Source organism: Neomonachus schauinslandi, chromosome 7 (assembly GCF_002201575.2).
Source record: "Neomonachus schauinslandi chromosome 7, ASM220157v2, whole genome shotgun sequence".
Taxonomy (NCBI): Eukaryota; Metazoa; Chordata; class Mammalia; order Carnivora; family Phocidae; genus Neomonachus; species Neomonachus schauinslandi.
Window position 1 is genome coordinate 139,187,249 of NC_058409.1, and position 17,779 is coordinate 139,205,027.

At 42.7% G+C, this 17,779-nt stretch overlaps 1 protein-coding gene across 2 annotated transcripts in view; it reads right to left on the reverse strand.

The window, feature by feature from the left end:
- OTULIN (OTU deubiquitinase with linear linkage specificity) overlaps positions 1 to 5,377 on the reverse strand; it is a 31,608-nt gene extending 26,231 nt beyond the window's left edge. For both annotated transcript variants that reach the window (XM_021702511.2, XM_021702510.2), the window contains exon 1: positions 5,098 to 5,377. In XM_021702511.2, coding sequence (XP_021558186.1) covers positions 5,098 to 5,273 — 176 coding nt within the window. In that variant the 5' untranslated portion in view covers positions 5,274 to 5,377. The remainder of the gene's footprint in view (positions 1 to 5,097) is intronic.
- Positions 5,378 to 17,779: the final 12,402 nt, after the last annotated feature.

The following is a 17,779-nucleotide window of genomic DNA, read 5'->3' on the forward strand; positions in this document are numbered from 1 at the left end:
TCAAAAGTGACTATATGTGTTAGTTCTTCTTTTAATAATTTCATTTTATCTTTTGGCCTCCTTCCCAGCTTTATCAAATAGGAGAGAAACTCTGAGCCTACAAAACAAGCACTGAAGTGAACTACTTTCTTGACATCATCAGAAGCATGTCTTCAGGCAAGCCACTTCCCTAATCTGGGCCATAGTTTTTCTCATCTTCAAAGTGAGAAAAGAGGACAAGATCTGTACAATCTGAACGGTTCCTCTTCCAGGTCTTAAGTTCTACCAGACTACGAATCTACGTGTTGTTAAAAACTGTACTTCAAGCGAATTCTGTGGCTCTGCTACAGGCATATTTGCCTCCCCCTTTGTCCTTTTCCTTTTAATCTGCAAAATACCCCAAATGCAATCGCAACACCAGTGCCCAGAGGAAGTTCTCCAAACAAGCATCTCTTGGTACAGCCACACATAAAAATTCCCACAAAGGCCAGGAGGAATGGAACGAAAAGAAATCAACGTGAGAACTAAATGTGAAGGGAAGACAGAGTAGAAAGGAAGATTATTGGAAATAAAAAAGCACTGATTCAAGACATACAAAAGCAGCAAAGCAGAAATGGGTAAATGGGAGGTCAGCATGCATTCAAATTACTTTAACCACAACCAGATTTCATTCAGATCCTGTGCACAAATGTTTGCTAACTTGCCTGGCCACCAAGGACAAGTATCCAAGGACATTTGCTAACTTTACTAGGCCACTAAGGAAACTGTAATATCGCCTTTAAAGGCCACCTTAAAAATGATACTAAAGCTCTAATTCCTTGGAGAGAGAATAAATTTTAAGTTCAAGCAATACATTCAATTACTATGGTCAGGAAAGAAGATACTTAACAGCCAAAATGAAACAGTCATCCAACATAAGGACAACCAACCAGAGAGAGAGAGAGGGAGAGAGATTTGTGAGAACAAGAAAAATAAAAATTTTATTTAAGAAAATAGTTCACTCAATAATCTTTTGCTTTGGGCGCCTGGGTGGCTCAGTTGGTTAAGCGACTGCCTTCAGCTCAGGTCATGATCCTGGAGTCCCGGGATCGAGTCCCGCATCGGGCTCCCTGCTCAGCGGGGAGTCTGCTTCTCCCTCTGACCCTCCCCCCTCTCGTGCTCTCTCTCTCTCTCTAATAAATAAATAAAATTTAAAAAAAAAAATAATAATAATCTTTTGCTTTAACCTTTTTAAGTATCAGAATATTAAGGCTGAAAATGACAAAATATTTATATATTACACATTTATTTATATTTTATATTTATATATTATTTGTTTGTTGTCTATTTATTATAGCTAAACTAGAGGTTTGAATTTTTGTTATGAGAAGGGAAGACAGTGAAAAGAAAAAGGATATTGCATTGTAAGATAAAATCATCAATGATGACCAGTTTCAGAAATTTAGTAACCTTTTTGTTTGTATGTCAAGTTGGGGTGGGGATGGAGAGTGCTTACCATTTGGCACTAAAGAGGCCACTGAAACCCAAAGACTCAAATGATCACTACGGCGAAAGGTTTCCTTCTAGAAAACATACAGATAGCTAGAAAAGTAAGACAAAGTCCTAAAAGTGACTTGATTTCTTGGGGACAATGGCATGTGAGTCATGCTCAATTACACAACTGAGTTAAATTTTAAAACCAAAATCCTAATAAGTTCTACTTAGAAAATTCTTAGTTTAGCACGCTGTTATTTTAAAGTGTGCATTTTCAAGGTCTGGTTTTCTCTTAAGCTAGAGATGAAATATTTTATTCTTAATATAAAGGCAATAAACATGATTGAATGAATGACATGATTCTGCAGACCAAATTATAACCTCTCTTGCTCTGTTCAAAGACCTGTATAACAATAAATGTTTCAAAATTTAATTAAAAAATGCTTACTACAGAGACAAAATTATACCGTTGCCAAGAACAAAAGCTATCAACTAGAAACACAGAGCTCAGTGAAGCAAGACATTTCTGTAGAGCCAATTTTTCAATTTCTGATACATGTAATATGAAAAAAGTCAATTCTAACATATATGCAAAACTAACAAGACAGCATTGTAATCATTCACCGTTATGAACATTTGCATTAAGTCCCCCCTAATTGTCTAAAAAAGCTAACTATGGCTTTGTTCAGCTTTCTGAACTTGAACACTGTAGTTCATGCTTAACTTGGCCTACCCTAGAAGACCCACGGCCCAGGCAGTGTTGGTAAGACAGTGTCAACCACTGTGACGCCAATGTACCTTCCCACAAAGGCACAGGAAAAGCAAAGACCACTCAACCCAGCCTTTCTCCACCACTTAGCGGTTGTAGAGATGGGTGAACAACACATCAAATGCAGGAAAGTACCGGCACCCAAGCCAAAATTCCATCTCCCTTCTGCAAGTGGACTTTCCATGACTGGCTCATGCTACTCCACGTGACTTCCAGAGGTAGCTGGGGACAACCCAGACATCCTCAACAATGAGGTCTGAAACAGTCTTTACTTCTAGGTGGGAGAAGGGGCAGGAGGGAGTGGCTGGTACCCCATCAAACATATCCCACGGGAGCTAAGGAGTGAGGCGAGTGGGAAAACACTTTCGCACAACAGCACATTAGCAACACCCAAGAACAATGGTTTAGAAACTCGTTGCTCACAGCCCTTTTGAAAATCCATAGCTTTCGTCAGAACCTCAGGCCAGAAAAACAAATACACATAAAATTTCACCTTCAATTTCAGAGGGGTTCACGGACATTTGCTCCCCACCACACACAGTCAGCATATGGACCCTAGATTCAAACCATGTCCCCCCATCAGGCAGGCAAAGACCGGCCTTGAAGTAGTCTTGCTTCTCAATTCCCTAAGCATGTCTAGCCTGGCCACCGACCATGTCTCAGGACCATCTTGGTCCTCAAGGATGGTAGCTTCCTTAGCTAAAGGCAAGAAGTGGACACAGTCTCAGTTTCAAATGCAGGGGCGGGGTGAGCAGGGGATAGAGCACAGCAGATGTGCTCACAGAAACAGTAAGGAAGCTCCAAGAAAAGTCAACCAAATCTGGTGTGACCTAAGACTTCTCCAAATCAGACCGTAAGTCATCTTGTGAGCCATCCTTAGGGCTTGTCCAGGGGATGCCAGCCAACGGCAGCTCTCAAATGAGCTAGAGGAGGGAAGGGGAGAGGTCATCATAAATCATGTTCCTCTGCCTGATTCTGCTGAGAAAGCCAGAAAAAGATGGAGGCAGGTTCCCACCAAGGCATCAGAGAACTTGGCCCTGAAACCTACTCCCTGTCTCCCTGGTCAAGAAGCACCTCTGGAATCTGCAACTCAGTTTCCTATGTGTAAATGACAAACCAAAGCTGTTTTTTTTTCTTAGATTCCTTTCAGACTGTCTGTAAATCTACTGACAGCGGTAAGAAGGGGTGTGCCTCAAAACCTTTTCATCAGGAAAGAGTGCTCCTTCCCACCATGGGCCTATTTCCCCAGGTTCTGACTCTGGAAACCACATCCAGCAGAAAAACTTGCCAAATAACTATGCATACTTTTAGGAACATGGTTCTGGCTTCAAAGTTTCTGCATCTCAAAGGGGCATGAGAATGCTCCACTCAAGGCTAAGGTGCAGCTTCTGAGGGGGAGGGTCTCTAACCGGGGAGTCACAGCTCTGACCACCAGGGCAAGAGGAAGTCAGCAGCAGTTAGAAACCAGCAGGAACTGTGGAGGGGCAGAAGCAGAAGACCACCCCCCCACCCCACCCCCTCACTCCCACCACTGCCCACCCTACTTTACCCTCTGCAGAGTCTGAGGTCGTTCTCTAACCCAGAGAGCAAACCTGCAGCCAGAGACTACATCAGCTCACACATGGGCCTGCACAGTGGTTTCAGTTAAAAAATAAAATGCTACTTTTTAAAAATCAGGATATTTCATTAAAAATTCAGGATATTTGGACTCTTTATATACAGAAAATCCAGCAGGCAGAGGGTAGAACCTAGTGGACTCTGACTCCAACAGTGATGGACACAGCTCTCCAGAAACCCATGGTCCACACCTGGTCAGCTGCACTCACTTAGGTTACCTGCATAGGCAGGAGTTTGAGACTGCCTACTCCAAATCCTTCCCAGTAGCCATTAACACATTAAGTGTGGATAATACCATCCCAGAGGACTTAGATGCTCAATAAACGAGAATGTCAACGCCCATGGTAAAGAACCATCCACATCAACGTTGTAATACACTAGTTGCATAGCAGGCCTGCCAAGGACCCCTCTTCAGAAAACGCCAACAACAACAACAAAATCACATTTGAACACACCTTACAATTCAACTTGCCAGCCAATTAAGCTATCTGTCAAAATGGTTGAGTGCTTTCATCAATTTTGGAATTCAAAAGCATTTATATGTGCCTAGAACCTGAAACCGTAGAAAAAGTTTCAGCTTTCAAGTCTATATTCTGCTTCCATCTCACTCCCAGGCCCTTGCTAAAACTATAAACGCCTGCCTTTATGCTGCCTTCTTTACAATTCACTAAATAACTGATCTAACCAGCGCTGCCTTTCGTATTTAAAAATAAAGGGGGAGGGGACAGCTAGTTAAGCCGTTAATGGGCAAAAGAGAATTGGGTCAGACTCCGTCCAAAGTCTGTTCAACAGGTGGGGCGCTCATCAAGCGGCGACTTGCCTTCCAAGAACAAACTTGTCGCGTGGTTCAGTTTTCCTTTGGCTGTGATAGAAGCAACCTTACTTCCTTCCCCAACCATGTCGGAGGAAAGATTCACTGGGAGTTAGTTATAACAGTACGCTTTTCCGGTTTGTTTCCCAAGTTCCTGGAGCTTTGTTTTAACTTTAGAGCTATTCAGATTTAAAACCAGGGGGCACTGGGTGACCAGAATTGTGAGACCCCGGGCCCTGAGGAAAAATATTTGTACGGACACTGGATACGAGTGTCTTCGAATTCCTCTCCGTCGCCGACGACCTTACCCAGAACCGAGGATGCGAAGGACTCTCCGCCGGTTACTCCCCAGCCCAGCCCACCCCACCCCACCCCACCCCACGCCCACCCTTCCCGAGGGGAACAAGCCCGGCACCCCCGCCCGTCCCCGCTGCGCCCCGCGACTCACTGCTCGGCTGGGCACCGCACCGCGATCCGCGGCTGCCCGCCGGCCGCCGCCTTCCCGCCCTCCGGCGCCGCGGCTCTCGCGGGGCCCGGGGACGCGGCCCCCGCCTCCCGCGCCGGCTTCTCAGCACGGCTCGCGCCCGGCCACGCTCCGGGCTGGGGCATGGTGCCCCGACTCATGGGGCCGCCGGCGGCGGCGGCGACACACCGGTTCGGCCGCCTCCGAGCGATCCAGGGCCCCTCCCGTCGGGGCGCCCGGCCGTGGCCGCCGCCGCTCTACAGCTCGCCGGCTTCCGAGGCTGCGCGGGACGCTTCCGCACGCGTCACCGCCGCCCGCCCCGCGGCCTCTGACCCGCGATGAGGGGGCGTGGCCCGCTAGGACGGGGTGGGCGGGGAGCCCTTGGACGCGGCGCCTGCGCAAGCTGCTGCGCCGGCTGAGCCGTGGGCGATTAGGACCGCCTGCAGGGCGCGGACACTGCGCATGCTTCACACAGCTGGTCCTCCCTGGGGTTCCCAGCGCGTCTGGCTTTCCCTGGATGTTGCGGCCCGCCCGGGACGGGAGAGGAAGGGAAAACACTGGACGAGCGGAGGAACGCATCCTCGGTGAGGAGGAGGAAGGCCAGCCCAGGGTGTGAAGAGTGCCAACGCTTTTGAGCACCTTGCAGTGTCAGTCTGGGCTTCAGAGCCGGGCGGGGTTTCGTCAACCATAAAACGAAGGATGTGGGCAGACTGAGTGATGTGCGGCTTGCCTGGCCTTCCCCGAGTGACAGCTCCGTCACGACCCGCCCCCGAGCCCGGAGAGCTTTGGTCTTGGGTGTGGGGTCAGCTTGTCGCTCCAGGACTGGGATTTAGGTCCCTCCCCACTGTGAGGGCGGAAGGGTGAACTGGTCTACTGTGCAGTTGAGCAAGCTCAGCACAAACAGTGTGGGCTGTATTCTTTAAAGTGAAATTTGATGTAAGGGGAAAAGGAGCAAAGGGAAAAATGTTAAGAAACCTCAAAGATCAGGAGAGAGCGAAATGTTTCATCTCTGGAGAGAGAATAGAGGAGAAGCCTCTAAAGATGAGGGGCAGTCAGGGGTGCAAGGGGTATTACCAAAGCAGAGTGCAGGACCACGGTATGGAGGAAGGGAACCCATGGGCAGTTCAGAAACCTGCAAGTATTAGGGGACAAGACAGGTAGGTAGCAGGAGATTTTACCGAAAGATGAAACTGGAAGAAGGATGCTGCAGACCAGATGGAGAAAAGCTTCCTTAGGCTAGGGAGGGAGCTTGTGCTTGATCCTCACTAAAAGTTGGAAGGTGGCGACTATTTTAAAAGATCACTTTGTTAGAGAAAAGATTGGGAAAGGGCAAGACTGGGAGTCCAGTTTGGGGAGACTAGATAGTAGTGGGCATCAAAGGGAGAAACTGGATGGAAAGAATATTTCTTCCTCCAAGAATACTGGAGGAAAGTGGTCAAAAGGCACAAACTTCCAGTTATAAGATAAATAAGTACTAGGGATGTAATGTACAACGTGATGACTATGTCTAACGCTGCTGTATGATACATAGGAAAGCTGTTAAGAGTAGAGCCTAGGAATTCTAATAACAAGATTTTTTTTCTTGTATCTATATGAGATGATGGTTACTAATAAACCAATTACGGTAATCATATCACAATATATGTAAATCAAACCATCATGCTATACACCTTAAATTCATAACAGTGATGTGTATCCGTTATTTCTCAAAAAAAAACCTGGAAAAATGGGGGTAAAATGTTTGTATTTTGAAGCAAAGAACTATAGGGTGGGTTTTTTCCTTTAATTTTGAAAAATAAATACACATGCTAAAAATACTCAGAGCATGCAAAAGAATATAGGAGTTATATTTCCAATGGCTATTAAGGATGTGGGATTATAGTGAGGTGAATAATGTCTCCCAAAATTCATGTCCATTTGGAATCTCAGTGTGACCTATTGGGAAATAGGGTCTTCGTAGATGAGGTTAAGATGAGGTCATAATGGGTGTCCTTATAAGAGGAGAGGATGCAGAAATATATAGTCACAGGAAATAAGGACATATGAAGATGGAGGCAGAGATAGGAGTGTTGTAACAATACGCAGAGAAATGCTGTGGGCCACTAGTAGCTAGGAAAAGGCAAGGAAAGATGATCCCAAAGAGCCTTCAGAAGAAGCGTGGCCCTGCTGATAACTTGATTTCAGGCAGCTATCCTCCAGAACTGTAAGAGAATAAATTTCTGTTTTTTTAATCCCTCAGTTTGTGGTACTTTGCTGTAGCAGCCCTAGGAAACTAACAGATCAAGATGAAGACTTACAAAATTCTATCAGGCTGAATTTACTGATAAGGGCCCACCAAGCAGATATTCTAGATACAACATGTTATCTCCAAGGGTTAGAAAAAGCTTAACAGTTTGTTTGAATGGTTGCTGAGTATGTCTTTTTCTTTTTTTTTTTTTTAAGATTTTATTTATTTATTTGAGAGAGAGAGAATGAGAGACAGAGAGCATGAGAGGGAAGAGGGCAGAGGGAGAAGCAGACCCCCTGCTGAGCAGGGAGCCTGATGCGGGACTCGATCCTGGGACTCCAGGATCATGACCTGAGCCGAAGGCAGTCGCTTAACCAACTGAGCCACCCAGGCACCCGAGTATGTCTTTTTCTATTATGCATGTAAATCTGGGAAAACAATCATCAGATGTGTTTAGGGACCCACTAGGCCCACTATGAGAAGGACCTAAGCAAAACCCTATTGATCAGTTGACTTCCATCCTCCCCAAAGTACCTACACTAAATGAAGTGCCAGAACTGCCTAGGATATTATTGAGGAAGGTATCCAAAGGCTTAGGGGCAAGGGGTTTGACATGTTAGTGTGGATTTATCATGTAAGACCTGTTCACCCACCGCAGGAGGGTCCAAAGGACATTACCCTTCATGACTGTGAGAAGTAAATCTATGAGCGAAGTCCCAGCATCTTTGAAGAGACATGCAATTGCTTTTCTCTGTATTCAGATAAATCTTGGAAACCACCACCATCAAACTGGGATTCCTAAATGTAGTGGGGATAATGGGATCCTAGGATGGCAGGGACCAAGAGGTGGCACTTAATTGTCAAAAACTGGATGGGGGTCGTTACTGTAATGGACAGCTGAACTGAAGCAGTAATCAGAATTGTCTGACTTTCAGAGACCTATGACATTGGCAGTTGATCATAGTGTCCCTAGGGAAAAAAAGAAATGGACAATCTCCTAAATTCATACTTGGTATTAGCAGAAGAGTTCTAGGTCTAGCAAACAGAAGTCCTAACTTGCACCACCAGAACAGAGCATCACAGCCCCTCTATCATTTTCCATACTTGAGCCAGTTTATACACTCAGAACTCTTTGAATGAAGGAGAGGCCAAGTCCTCTTGGCAAGTACCTTGCTCCATTGCTAAAAATGTATATTAGTAATTTGTTCCCAGTCTTCCTCAAAGGGCCATCTACCAGGGTGATTGCCCACTGGGGGGAAGGAAATAATCAGACTTTGGGAGATTAGTAGACAATGGCTCTAACTTGACACTGATTCGTGGAAACGCACAACATCATTGTGTCTACCAACCAGAGTAGGGGCTTGTGGAGGTCAAGTGATTAAAGGAGTTCTAGCTCAGGTTCATCTCACATTAGGCCCGGTGGGTCTCTGAACACATCCTGTGGTTACTTCCCCAGTTCTAGAATGTGTAATTAAAATAGACATGCTCAGTAACTATTAGAATCCCCACGTTGATCCCTGAGCTGTAGAATGATGGTTGTTATGGTAGAAAAGGCCAAATGGAAGCCACTAGAACGGTTTCTGCCTGTAAAAATGTAAACCAAAGGCAATACCACATTCTTGGAGGGGTTGCAAAGATTAGCACTACCATCAAGGACTTGAAGGTTGGAGAGGTTGTGATGGCAACTTCATCCCTTTCAACTTGCCTATTTGGCGTGTGCAGAAGACAGATAGATCTTGGAGAATGACAGTAGATTTTCATAAACTGAATTATGTGGTGGTTCTAGTTACACTGCTATTCCAAATGTGGTTTCATTGCTTGGGCAAATCAACACATTTCCTAATACTTGGTATGTAGCTATTGATCTGGCAAATGCTTTTTCCCTCTATACCTGTTGAAAAAGTCTACCAGAAGGAATTAACTTTCAACTGACAAGGCCAGTGATTCACCTTCACTGTCCCACCACAGGATATATCAACTCTTCAGCCCTGTGTCATGATTTAATCCTCAAAGACTTCCTTTCCCTTCCACAGAAAATCACACTAGTCCATTATATTGAAGATGATATGTTGATTGGCCTTGGTAGGCAGGAAGTAGCAATTACTGTACACATATTGGTAAGATATTTGCACATCGGAGGATGGAAAATAAATCCTCCAAAATTCAAGGGCCTTCCTGAAATTACTAGGGGTCCGGTGGTATGGGGTATATCAAGATATCACTTCTAAGGTGAAGGAGAAGTTGTTACTAAAGGAAGTAACTACTAAAGGAAGAGGCACAACACCTAATAAGAAAAGAGAAGTCTCTGCCACAGGTCCAGGCAATTGTGCAAGTTGCTCTGCCATTTGGGTCATAGGATCCAGTAGATCCAATAGAGCTTGAAGTGGCAGTGGCAGATAGAACTGCTATTTAGAGTCTTTGGCAAGCATTTATAAGTGAATCACAAGGCAAATCTTAGGATTTGGGACTAAAGCCCTGCTATCCTCTGTGGAAAGGACTCTCCTTTTGAGAAACAGCTTTCGGCCTGCTACTGGACTTACTAGAGATGAATACTTCTCCATGAGTCACAAGTTACCATGTGACCTGAGCTCATCAATATATCATGTCAATGGATTGTAACCTTGATAGATGTGATCTGATGAAAATGGCTCTGCACTTCTCTGATCTTCCAAAAACCTGTAACCCCAATCCAATCATGAGAAAAACACTGGACAAGTTACAATTTCCATTAGAGGGGCATCCTACAAAATACTTGACTAGTATTGTTCAAAACTGTCAAGGTCATCAAAAACAAGAAGAGGGATGCCTGGGTGGCTCAGTTGGTTAAGTGTCTGCCTTCGGCTCAGGTCATGATCCCAGGATCCTGGGATGGAGTCCCGCATCAGCTCCTTGCTTAGTAGAGAGCCTGCTTCTTCCTCTCCCTGCTGCTCCCCTTGCTGTGCTGTGTTTCTCTCTCTCTGACAAATGAGTAAAAGCTTTAAAAAAAAAAAAAAAGGAAGAAGAAGAAGAAGAGTCTGAGATACTATCACAGTCAAGAGAAGCCTAAGGAGATGGACTGACAACTAAATGTAATGTGGTGTCCTGGATGGGATCCCGGAACAAAAGAAAAAAACAAAACAAACCTTCCTTAAGAGAAGTCAAGTAAACTATCACCTTGGTTAATAATAATGTATTGGGGCACCTGGGTGGCTCAGTCAGTTAAGCGTCCAACTCTTGGTTTCTGCTCAGGTCATGATTGAGCCCCAGCTCAGGCTCCACACTCAGCACAGAGTCTGCTTGAGATTCTTTCTCTCCCTCTCCCTCTCCCCCTTATCCCTCTTGTGCTCCCTCTCTCTCTCTCTCTCCCTCAAATAAATAAGCTATTCTTTAAAAAAAATAATGTATCAATGTTGGTTCTTAACTGTAATAAATGTACCATACTAATGTAAGATGTTATCAGCAGGGGAAATTGGGTGCAGAGTATATAGAAACCCTGTACTATCGTTTCCATTCTTCTGTAGATATAAACTATTCCAAAAAATAAAGTCTATTATATAGAAAAAATCAAATCACCACATCACAAACTGTTAAACCAAGACTTTCCAAAATAATGAAGAATATCTAGTCACATTGTTCCTATTTTGCACTTTGATAGAAAATTTTTAATGTCAATGTTTCATCTTTAACCTTTTTAAACTTCCTATTGTGTATATGTTTTATAGTGTACACAATAAACACAGAGGTACACATACATTTTTTAATATATGCACATTGGAGATGTAAATTTTTACTGACATTACATAATATATACAATACACAATAATTATAAATTATTAACAAGTGTGTTAAACTAAATAATTCAAAAATTAGAGTTTCTTAGAGGAAATAGAAGTAAACCTATGAACTGTGATATAATTACAACTAGCCTATTCTTACGTCAAGATGAATAAATTACAACAAAAATCTATAAGCCTATGTAAAAGCCTATATAGTGACATCACCAGAACAATCCCAATTAGTTTCCGGCTTCCCCTTTGGTTCATTCCTAATTTGATAACTAAAAGTTATATGATGACATTATAATTTGTAAGTCCTTCGACTTGGTAACTTACATTTTGAATCACCTTGGATTGATGTAACTACCTTTTCATTGCCTTGCCTAAAACAGTTAATTCATGAAAGTCTCCAAGTTCCTTTTCTTGGAAAACGCCAGCCCTTATTTGTAATAACTTCACGAGGAACGGGGCCAAAGCATTTAGAGTGTTTTTTTTGTTTTGTTTTGTTTTAAAGATTTTATTTATTTGCGAGAGAGAGAATGAGAGACAGAGAGCATGAGAGGGGGGAGGGTCAGAGGGAGAAGCAGACTCCCCGCCGAGCAGGGAGCCCGATGTGGGACTCGATCCCGGGACTCCAGGATCATGACCTGAGCCGAAGGCAGTCGCTTAACCAACTGAGCTACCCAGGCGCCCCAAGAGTGTTTGTTTCTTAGTTTGATTAATTCTCTGTAAGGAACTTAGTACAGGTTGGATGCATATCCCCCCATTCAGTAGCACAAACACATTTTACAACAAAGTCAAAACACCTCCCATTTTTGCTCTATGGAATTTCCCAATGTCACAACAATAAAAAAATAGATTTCAAGTATAATTGTACAACAATTTCAAAAGTATTAACAGGAAAGGTACTTTTTAGTTTATTCTTGTTTCATAAGTTATATACCTCTCAAGCTTGAAAGGAAGTATTGTTAGTTTCACTTAGAAATTAACTGTTCTAGGAATAGCCAACTTTTATTTGAAAGACTTTTTTCCAGCATACCCCTTGATTGTGAAATGTTCATTGTTTTAAACAGGATTGAGGTGTGTGTGTTGGGGGGTGAGGTGCCTACCGTGTCTTGGCAATTCTGAAACTCGAAGAAGTAACTTTAGAAAAAAAATAGGGGAAATAGTTCATTAGAAAAAATATCTTGCATATGCAAACAATGAATCATGGAACACTACATCAAAAACTAATGATGTAATGTATGGTGACTAACATAACATAATAAAATAAAATTTAAAAAAAGAAAAAATAGCTTGCAGCAGTATTAATTTACCTGGAAAGCCCCAAAACTGTCCCCAAGAGTTTTTCTTGGGAGAAGTGTGGGTCATAGTGAAATTTATTTTATCATGAAAATAAAACTTACATAAGGAGATGACAGACAGAATGATGTTACACAAAGACTTGGGATTCTGGAAAATGTTAAACTAGTCATTGGCCTCCAGCTAAATAGAATTTCATCCTAAAGAAATCATCCAGGCGGGCGCCTGGGTGACTCAGTTGGTTAAGCAACTGCCTTCGGCTCAGGTCATGATCCTGGAGTCCCGGGATTGAGTCCCACATCGGGCTCCCTGCTCGGCGAGGAGCCTGCTTCTGCCTCTGACCCTCCCCCCTCTCATGAACTCTCTCACATTCTCGCTCTCTCAAATAAATAAATAAAATCTTTAAAAAAAAAAAGAAAGAAATCATCCAGGCAGATGATAATCTTATTTAGAGAGTTTCTGAAATGGAATTCCATACTCTTACATACCTTAATATCTGCTATGGACTGAAATGTATCCCCCATAAATTCATATGTTGAAGCCCTAACCCCCAAAGTAACTATATTTGGTGTTCCAAACTAAACGTTTGTGCTCCGTCCCCCTCCCCCATTCACATGTTGAAACCCTACTTCACGATAGGATGGTATTAGGAGGCAGGCCCTTGGGAGGTAATTAAGATGAATTAAATGGGGTCAGGAAGCTGGAGCCCTCCTGAATGAGATTAGTGCCTTTCTAAGAGTCATGAGAAAGTTTGCTTCCCCTTTCTGCTCTCTGCCAGGTGAGGATACAAGGAAAAGTCAGCAGTATGCAAATGAGAAGACAGCTCTCCCCAGAACCTGACCATACTGGCACCCTGATCCTCGACCTGCAGCCGCCAGAACTGTGAGATATAATTTCTGCTGTTTAAGCTGCCCAATCCGTGGGACTTTCTCCTGGTAGCCTACGCAGCCTAAGCCTTAGCCTTAAGCAGACTAGACAGTATCGCAAACTACTTCCTTACACTTGCCTTTCAGGATAAGCATATGGGTTCCTTTGGAAAGGAAGCCCATCCTTCATACTGCACACTGGCACTTTAAAAAAGCCAAAGGGGCAAACTGTAGAGGTTTCCCAAGAAAATTAAGGCAAGGAAGAGATTCTTTTTTTTTTTTTTAAAGATTTTATTTATTTATTCATGAGAAACAGAGAGAGAGAGAGGCAGAGGGAGAAGCAGGCTCCCAAGGAGCAGGGAGCCCGATGCAGGACTCGATCCCAGGACCCTGAGATCATGACCTGAGCCGAAGGCAGACGCTTAACTATCTGAGCCACCCAGGCGCCCCAGCAAGGAAGAGATTCTTTGTCACTTCTGTGCCATAACGTAGGATAGCTTCCCCTCCTCGAGTCGTCTGATGTTAGGTTGATGATTCACATATAACCCCATCTTATCTCCATCACATTAAGAGAGGAAAACATTACCCTACATTACCCAAAACTCTCTACTTGTGATAAGATAGCTTGTCAACCTTACCCTCAAAACCATACCAGCATATTGCTGACAAAGTAGCAAGGGCTTTCTGGATCTCCTGGCTAATATTTTGTCTCGTGAATTTTTCTTTCCACTTGGTCCAGCATTTTAGAAGGATGGTTGACTAGGCCTTCTTCAGAAGATATGAATGTATAATTTCATTATCATTGCATCATGCCCCAAAACTTTGGCAGCTAGAATCTACCTTAAAATAGTGGTCTTCACACTGAGGTACCTCTATTTCCTGGGGTACACCAGGGCCCCTTCGTACAGTTATACTGCAAAAGTCCGAAGGCAAAAATACCTTTCAAAGCTATCTGAGGGCACAGAGAGGCTTGTTCTCCTTTCCAGCCACTTCTTCCTATTCAGCATATTCTTACTTTACAAAAACAGAAGACCTCTCTTATCCCATCCCAAATCTTACTACAGTGTGTGCCTCAAGGGCTGGGCTATCCAGTGTCGTAGCCACTAGTCCCATGTGGGTATTCAGTACCTGAAATGTAGCTGGTCAGCATCAAGGTTTGCTGTCTGTATCAAATACTATAGGATTTTAAGGACTTACGACCAAAAAACAAGAAGAATGTAAAATATCTCATTTTCAATTTTTTATATCACTGTTGAAATGATAGTATTTTGGAAATACACTTGACCCTTGAACAACGCAGAGGTTAGAGGCACCAACCCCCCCCTGCCATGCCATCAAAAATCCAAGTATACCTTTTGATTCCCTAAAAACTTAACTACTAATAACATACTATTGACCGGAAGCCTCAGTGATAACATAAATAATCAATTAACACATATTTTGTATGTTTTGTGCATTGTATTCTATATTCTTATAATAAAGTAAGCCAGAGAAAAGAAAATACTGAGAAAATCATAAGGAAGAGAAAATACATTCACAGTACTGTACTATATTGATCGAAAAAATGCCGCATTTAAGTGTAACCATGCAGTTCAAACCCATGTTATTCAAGGGCCAAATGAATTGCATTATATACATTATTAATTTCACCTGTTTCTTTTTAATTTTTTAATATGTTACTAGGAAATTTTAGATTACATATGAAGCTCACATTATGTTTCTAATGGATGGTGCTATTCTAGAGCATCAGAACAAAGGTACAATTTAAATAATGCTTCTGGACAAGCCTCCCATAGAAGGCACCAAAAACTTGCACTCAGGCTTGGTGTCTTTCCTTTTCTTCTCCAAAGAGTGGGTATTTTGGTATTTCACTGGCCATATGTTAATTCAGAGTGTAGAGTGGGGTTATTAGGGTGATGATAACTTTGCTCAAAGAAAGCATTGCTCCTAAGGGAGAGTCTCGAGAGAGCAAAGCAGAAAGTATGAGTAAGAAATGTTGGCAGCATCTTATATCACCCAGGTGACAAACTCATGGCAAGGACGCTGTCTTAGAATGAATGTTTATAAGTGAGTTGGTGCTTCCTAGAAACCAGAAAGGGATGGGCTTTCATGACTGGATAATGAATCCTTCTCTAATCTAGGTGGTTTCTAGTGGTTTGTTTTGAACAGATTTGAAGAAGAACCTAAAGCTGTTAGCTGATGGTTTAAAATACTTAATGAGGGGCACCTGGCTGGCTGGTCAGTAAAGCATGTGACTCTTGATCTCTGGGTTGTGAGGTCGAGCCCCATGTTTGGTATGGAAACTACTTAAAAAATTCTTTGGGGTATCTGGGTGGCTCAGTCAGTTAAGCATCTACCTTAGGCTCAGGTCATGATCCTGGGATTGAGCACAGCATCGGGCTCCCTGCTCAGCGGGAAGTCTGCTTCTCCTCTGCCCAACCCCCCCCCCCCCACACACACACGCTCATGCTCTCTCTCTATCTCAATAAATAAAATCTTTAAAAAAATAAAATAAAATCTTTAAAAATAAATAAAATATTCCACGTTCATGGGTTGGAAGAACAAATATTGTTAAAATGTCTATGCTATCCAGAGAAATCTACACATTCAAAGCAATCCCTATCAAAATACCATCAACTTTTTTCACAGAGCTGGAACACATAATCCTAAAATTTGTATGGAACCAGAAAAGACCCTGAATAGCCAAAGGAATGTTGGAAAAGAAAACCAAAGCTGGTGGCATCACAATTCTGGACTTTAAGCTCTATTACAAAGCTGTAATCATCAAGACAGTCTGCTACTGGCACAAAAACAGACACATAGATCAATGGAACAGAATAGAGAACCCAGAAATGGACCCTCAACTCTCTAGTCAACTAATCTTCAACAAAGCAGGAAAGAATATCCAATGGAAAAAAGACAGTCTCTTCAACAAATGGTGTTGGGAAAACTGGACAGCCATATGCAGAAGAATGAAACTGGACCATTTTCTTACACCATACACGAAAATAAACTCAAAATGGATGGAAGACCTAAGTGGGAGAAAGGAATCCATCAAAATCCTAGAGGAGAACACTGGCAGCAACCTCTTCGAGTTTGGCCGCAGCAACTTCTTGCTAGACACGTCTCCAAAGGCAAGGGAAACAAAAGCAAAAATGAACTATTGGGTCCTCATCAAGATAAAAAGCTTTTGCACAGCAAAGGTAAGAGTCAACAAAACCAAAAGACAACCTACTGAATGGGAGAAGATATTTGCAAATGTCTTATCAGATAAAGGGCTGGCATCCAACATCTATAAAGAACTACCTCTTTCTAACAATAAATAACATTCACCAATAGAGTTTGAAAGGGATAGATCAATAAAATTTGACTAAGTATGTGTAATAATTATCAAACTTTAGAACATATTTTAATCAAATTTTTACTATTAATAATTGTAAGTATAGATACAACTTTCAAATAATTTTAAATAATAAAAGGCTTTCAAACATAAAAATATGCTGCATTAAATAAAGTTCTGGGAAAGGAAAATGGAGTGGAAATGGGTTTCCAGTGGGAAAAAGGAATGATGTAAAATCAGTCTTTTTTTTATGGATGATAGTGAATTTCTAATAAATGTATTATTTAGATTCCATTGGAAACTTAAGTCATGTGATGATTCTATTTTAAAACATCAGTAATCATTTATAATACAGTGAAAATCATGTCCTTTAAAACTAAATTTCTAATGGAAAATTTTAGATGTCAACTTTCAAATGTGGAAATGGTTTCAGTTTTTCAAAACTCTTTTACAGGAGTAGGTGGACAAAAAATATTCATATGACTGCCTTAGATGGCAGCTAGTCAAAACTCCTTCATTTAATGAATGCAGCAGCTGAGCACCAGAAGTTCTGCTCTTGAACCAGAATCCAAGGCCACCTTCATAGTTTTGTTGTTGTTGTTGTTGTTGTTTGTTTGTTTTCAGATTTTATTTATTTATGGACTCAGGGTCTTGGGATCGAGTCCCACATCGGGCTCCCTGCTCAGCTGGAAGCCTGCTTCTCCCTCTCCCACTCCCCCTGTGTTCCCTCTCTCACTGTCTCTCTGTCAAATAAATAAAAAAATCTTAAAAAAAAAAAGGATTTTATTTATTTATTTGAGAGAGAGAGGGAGTGAGAGAGAGAGAGAGAGAACACAAGATGGGGGAGGGTCAGAGGGAGAAGCAGACTCCCCGCTAAGCGGGGAGCCCAATGCAGGACTCGATCCAGGGAGTCCGGGATCATGACCTGAGCCAAAGGCAGTCGCTTAACCAACTGAGCCACCCAGGCGCCCCCCAAGACCACCTTCAGTCACTGGCTCCGTCTCCCACTCAGAGAAAGCCCACAGGGTTCTGTGAGAAAGTCACATTTCTTGGTGATGAGGGGCCTCTAAGCAAGAGATCCTCTCTATGAAACGTATTTGTCTCAGAAACGTATCCGTGGTCGCCTGTCAATGAGACTCCCACCCGTTGTCAGGATTTGCTCTAAAGCAATCATTTA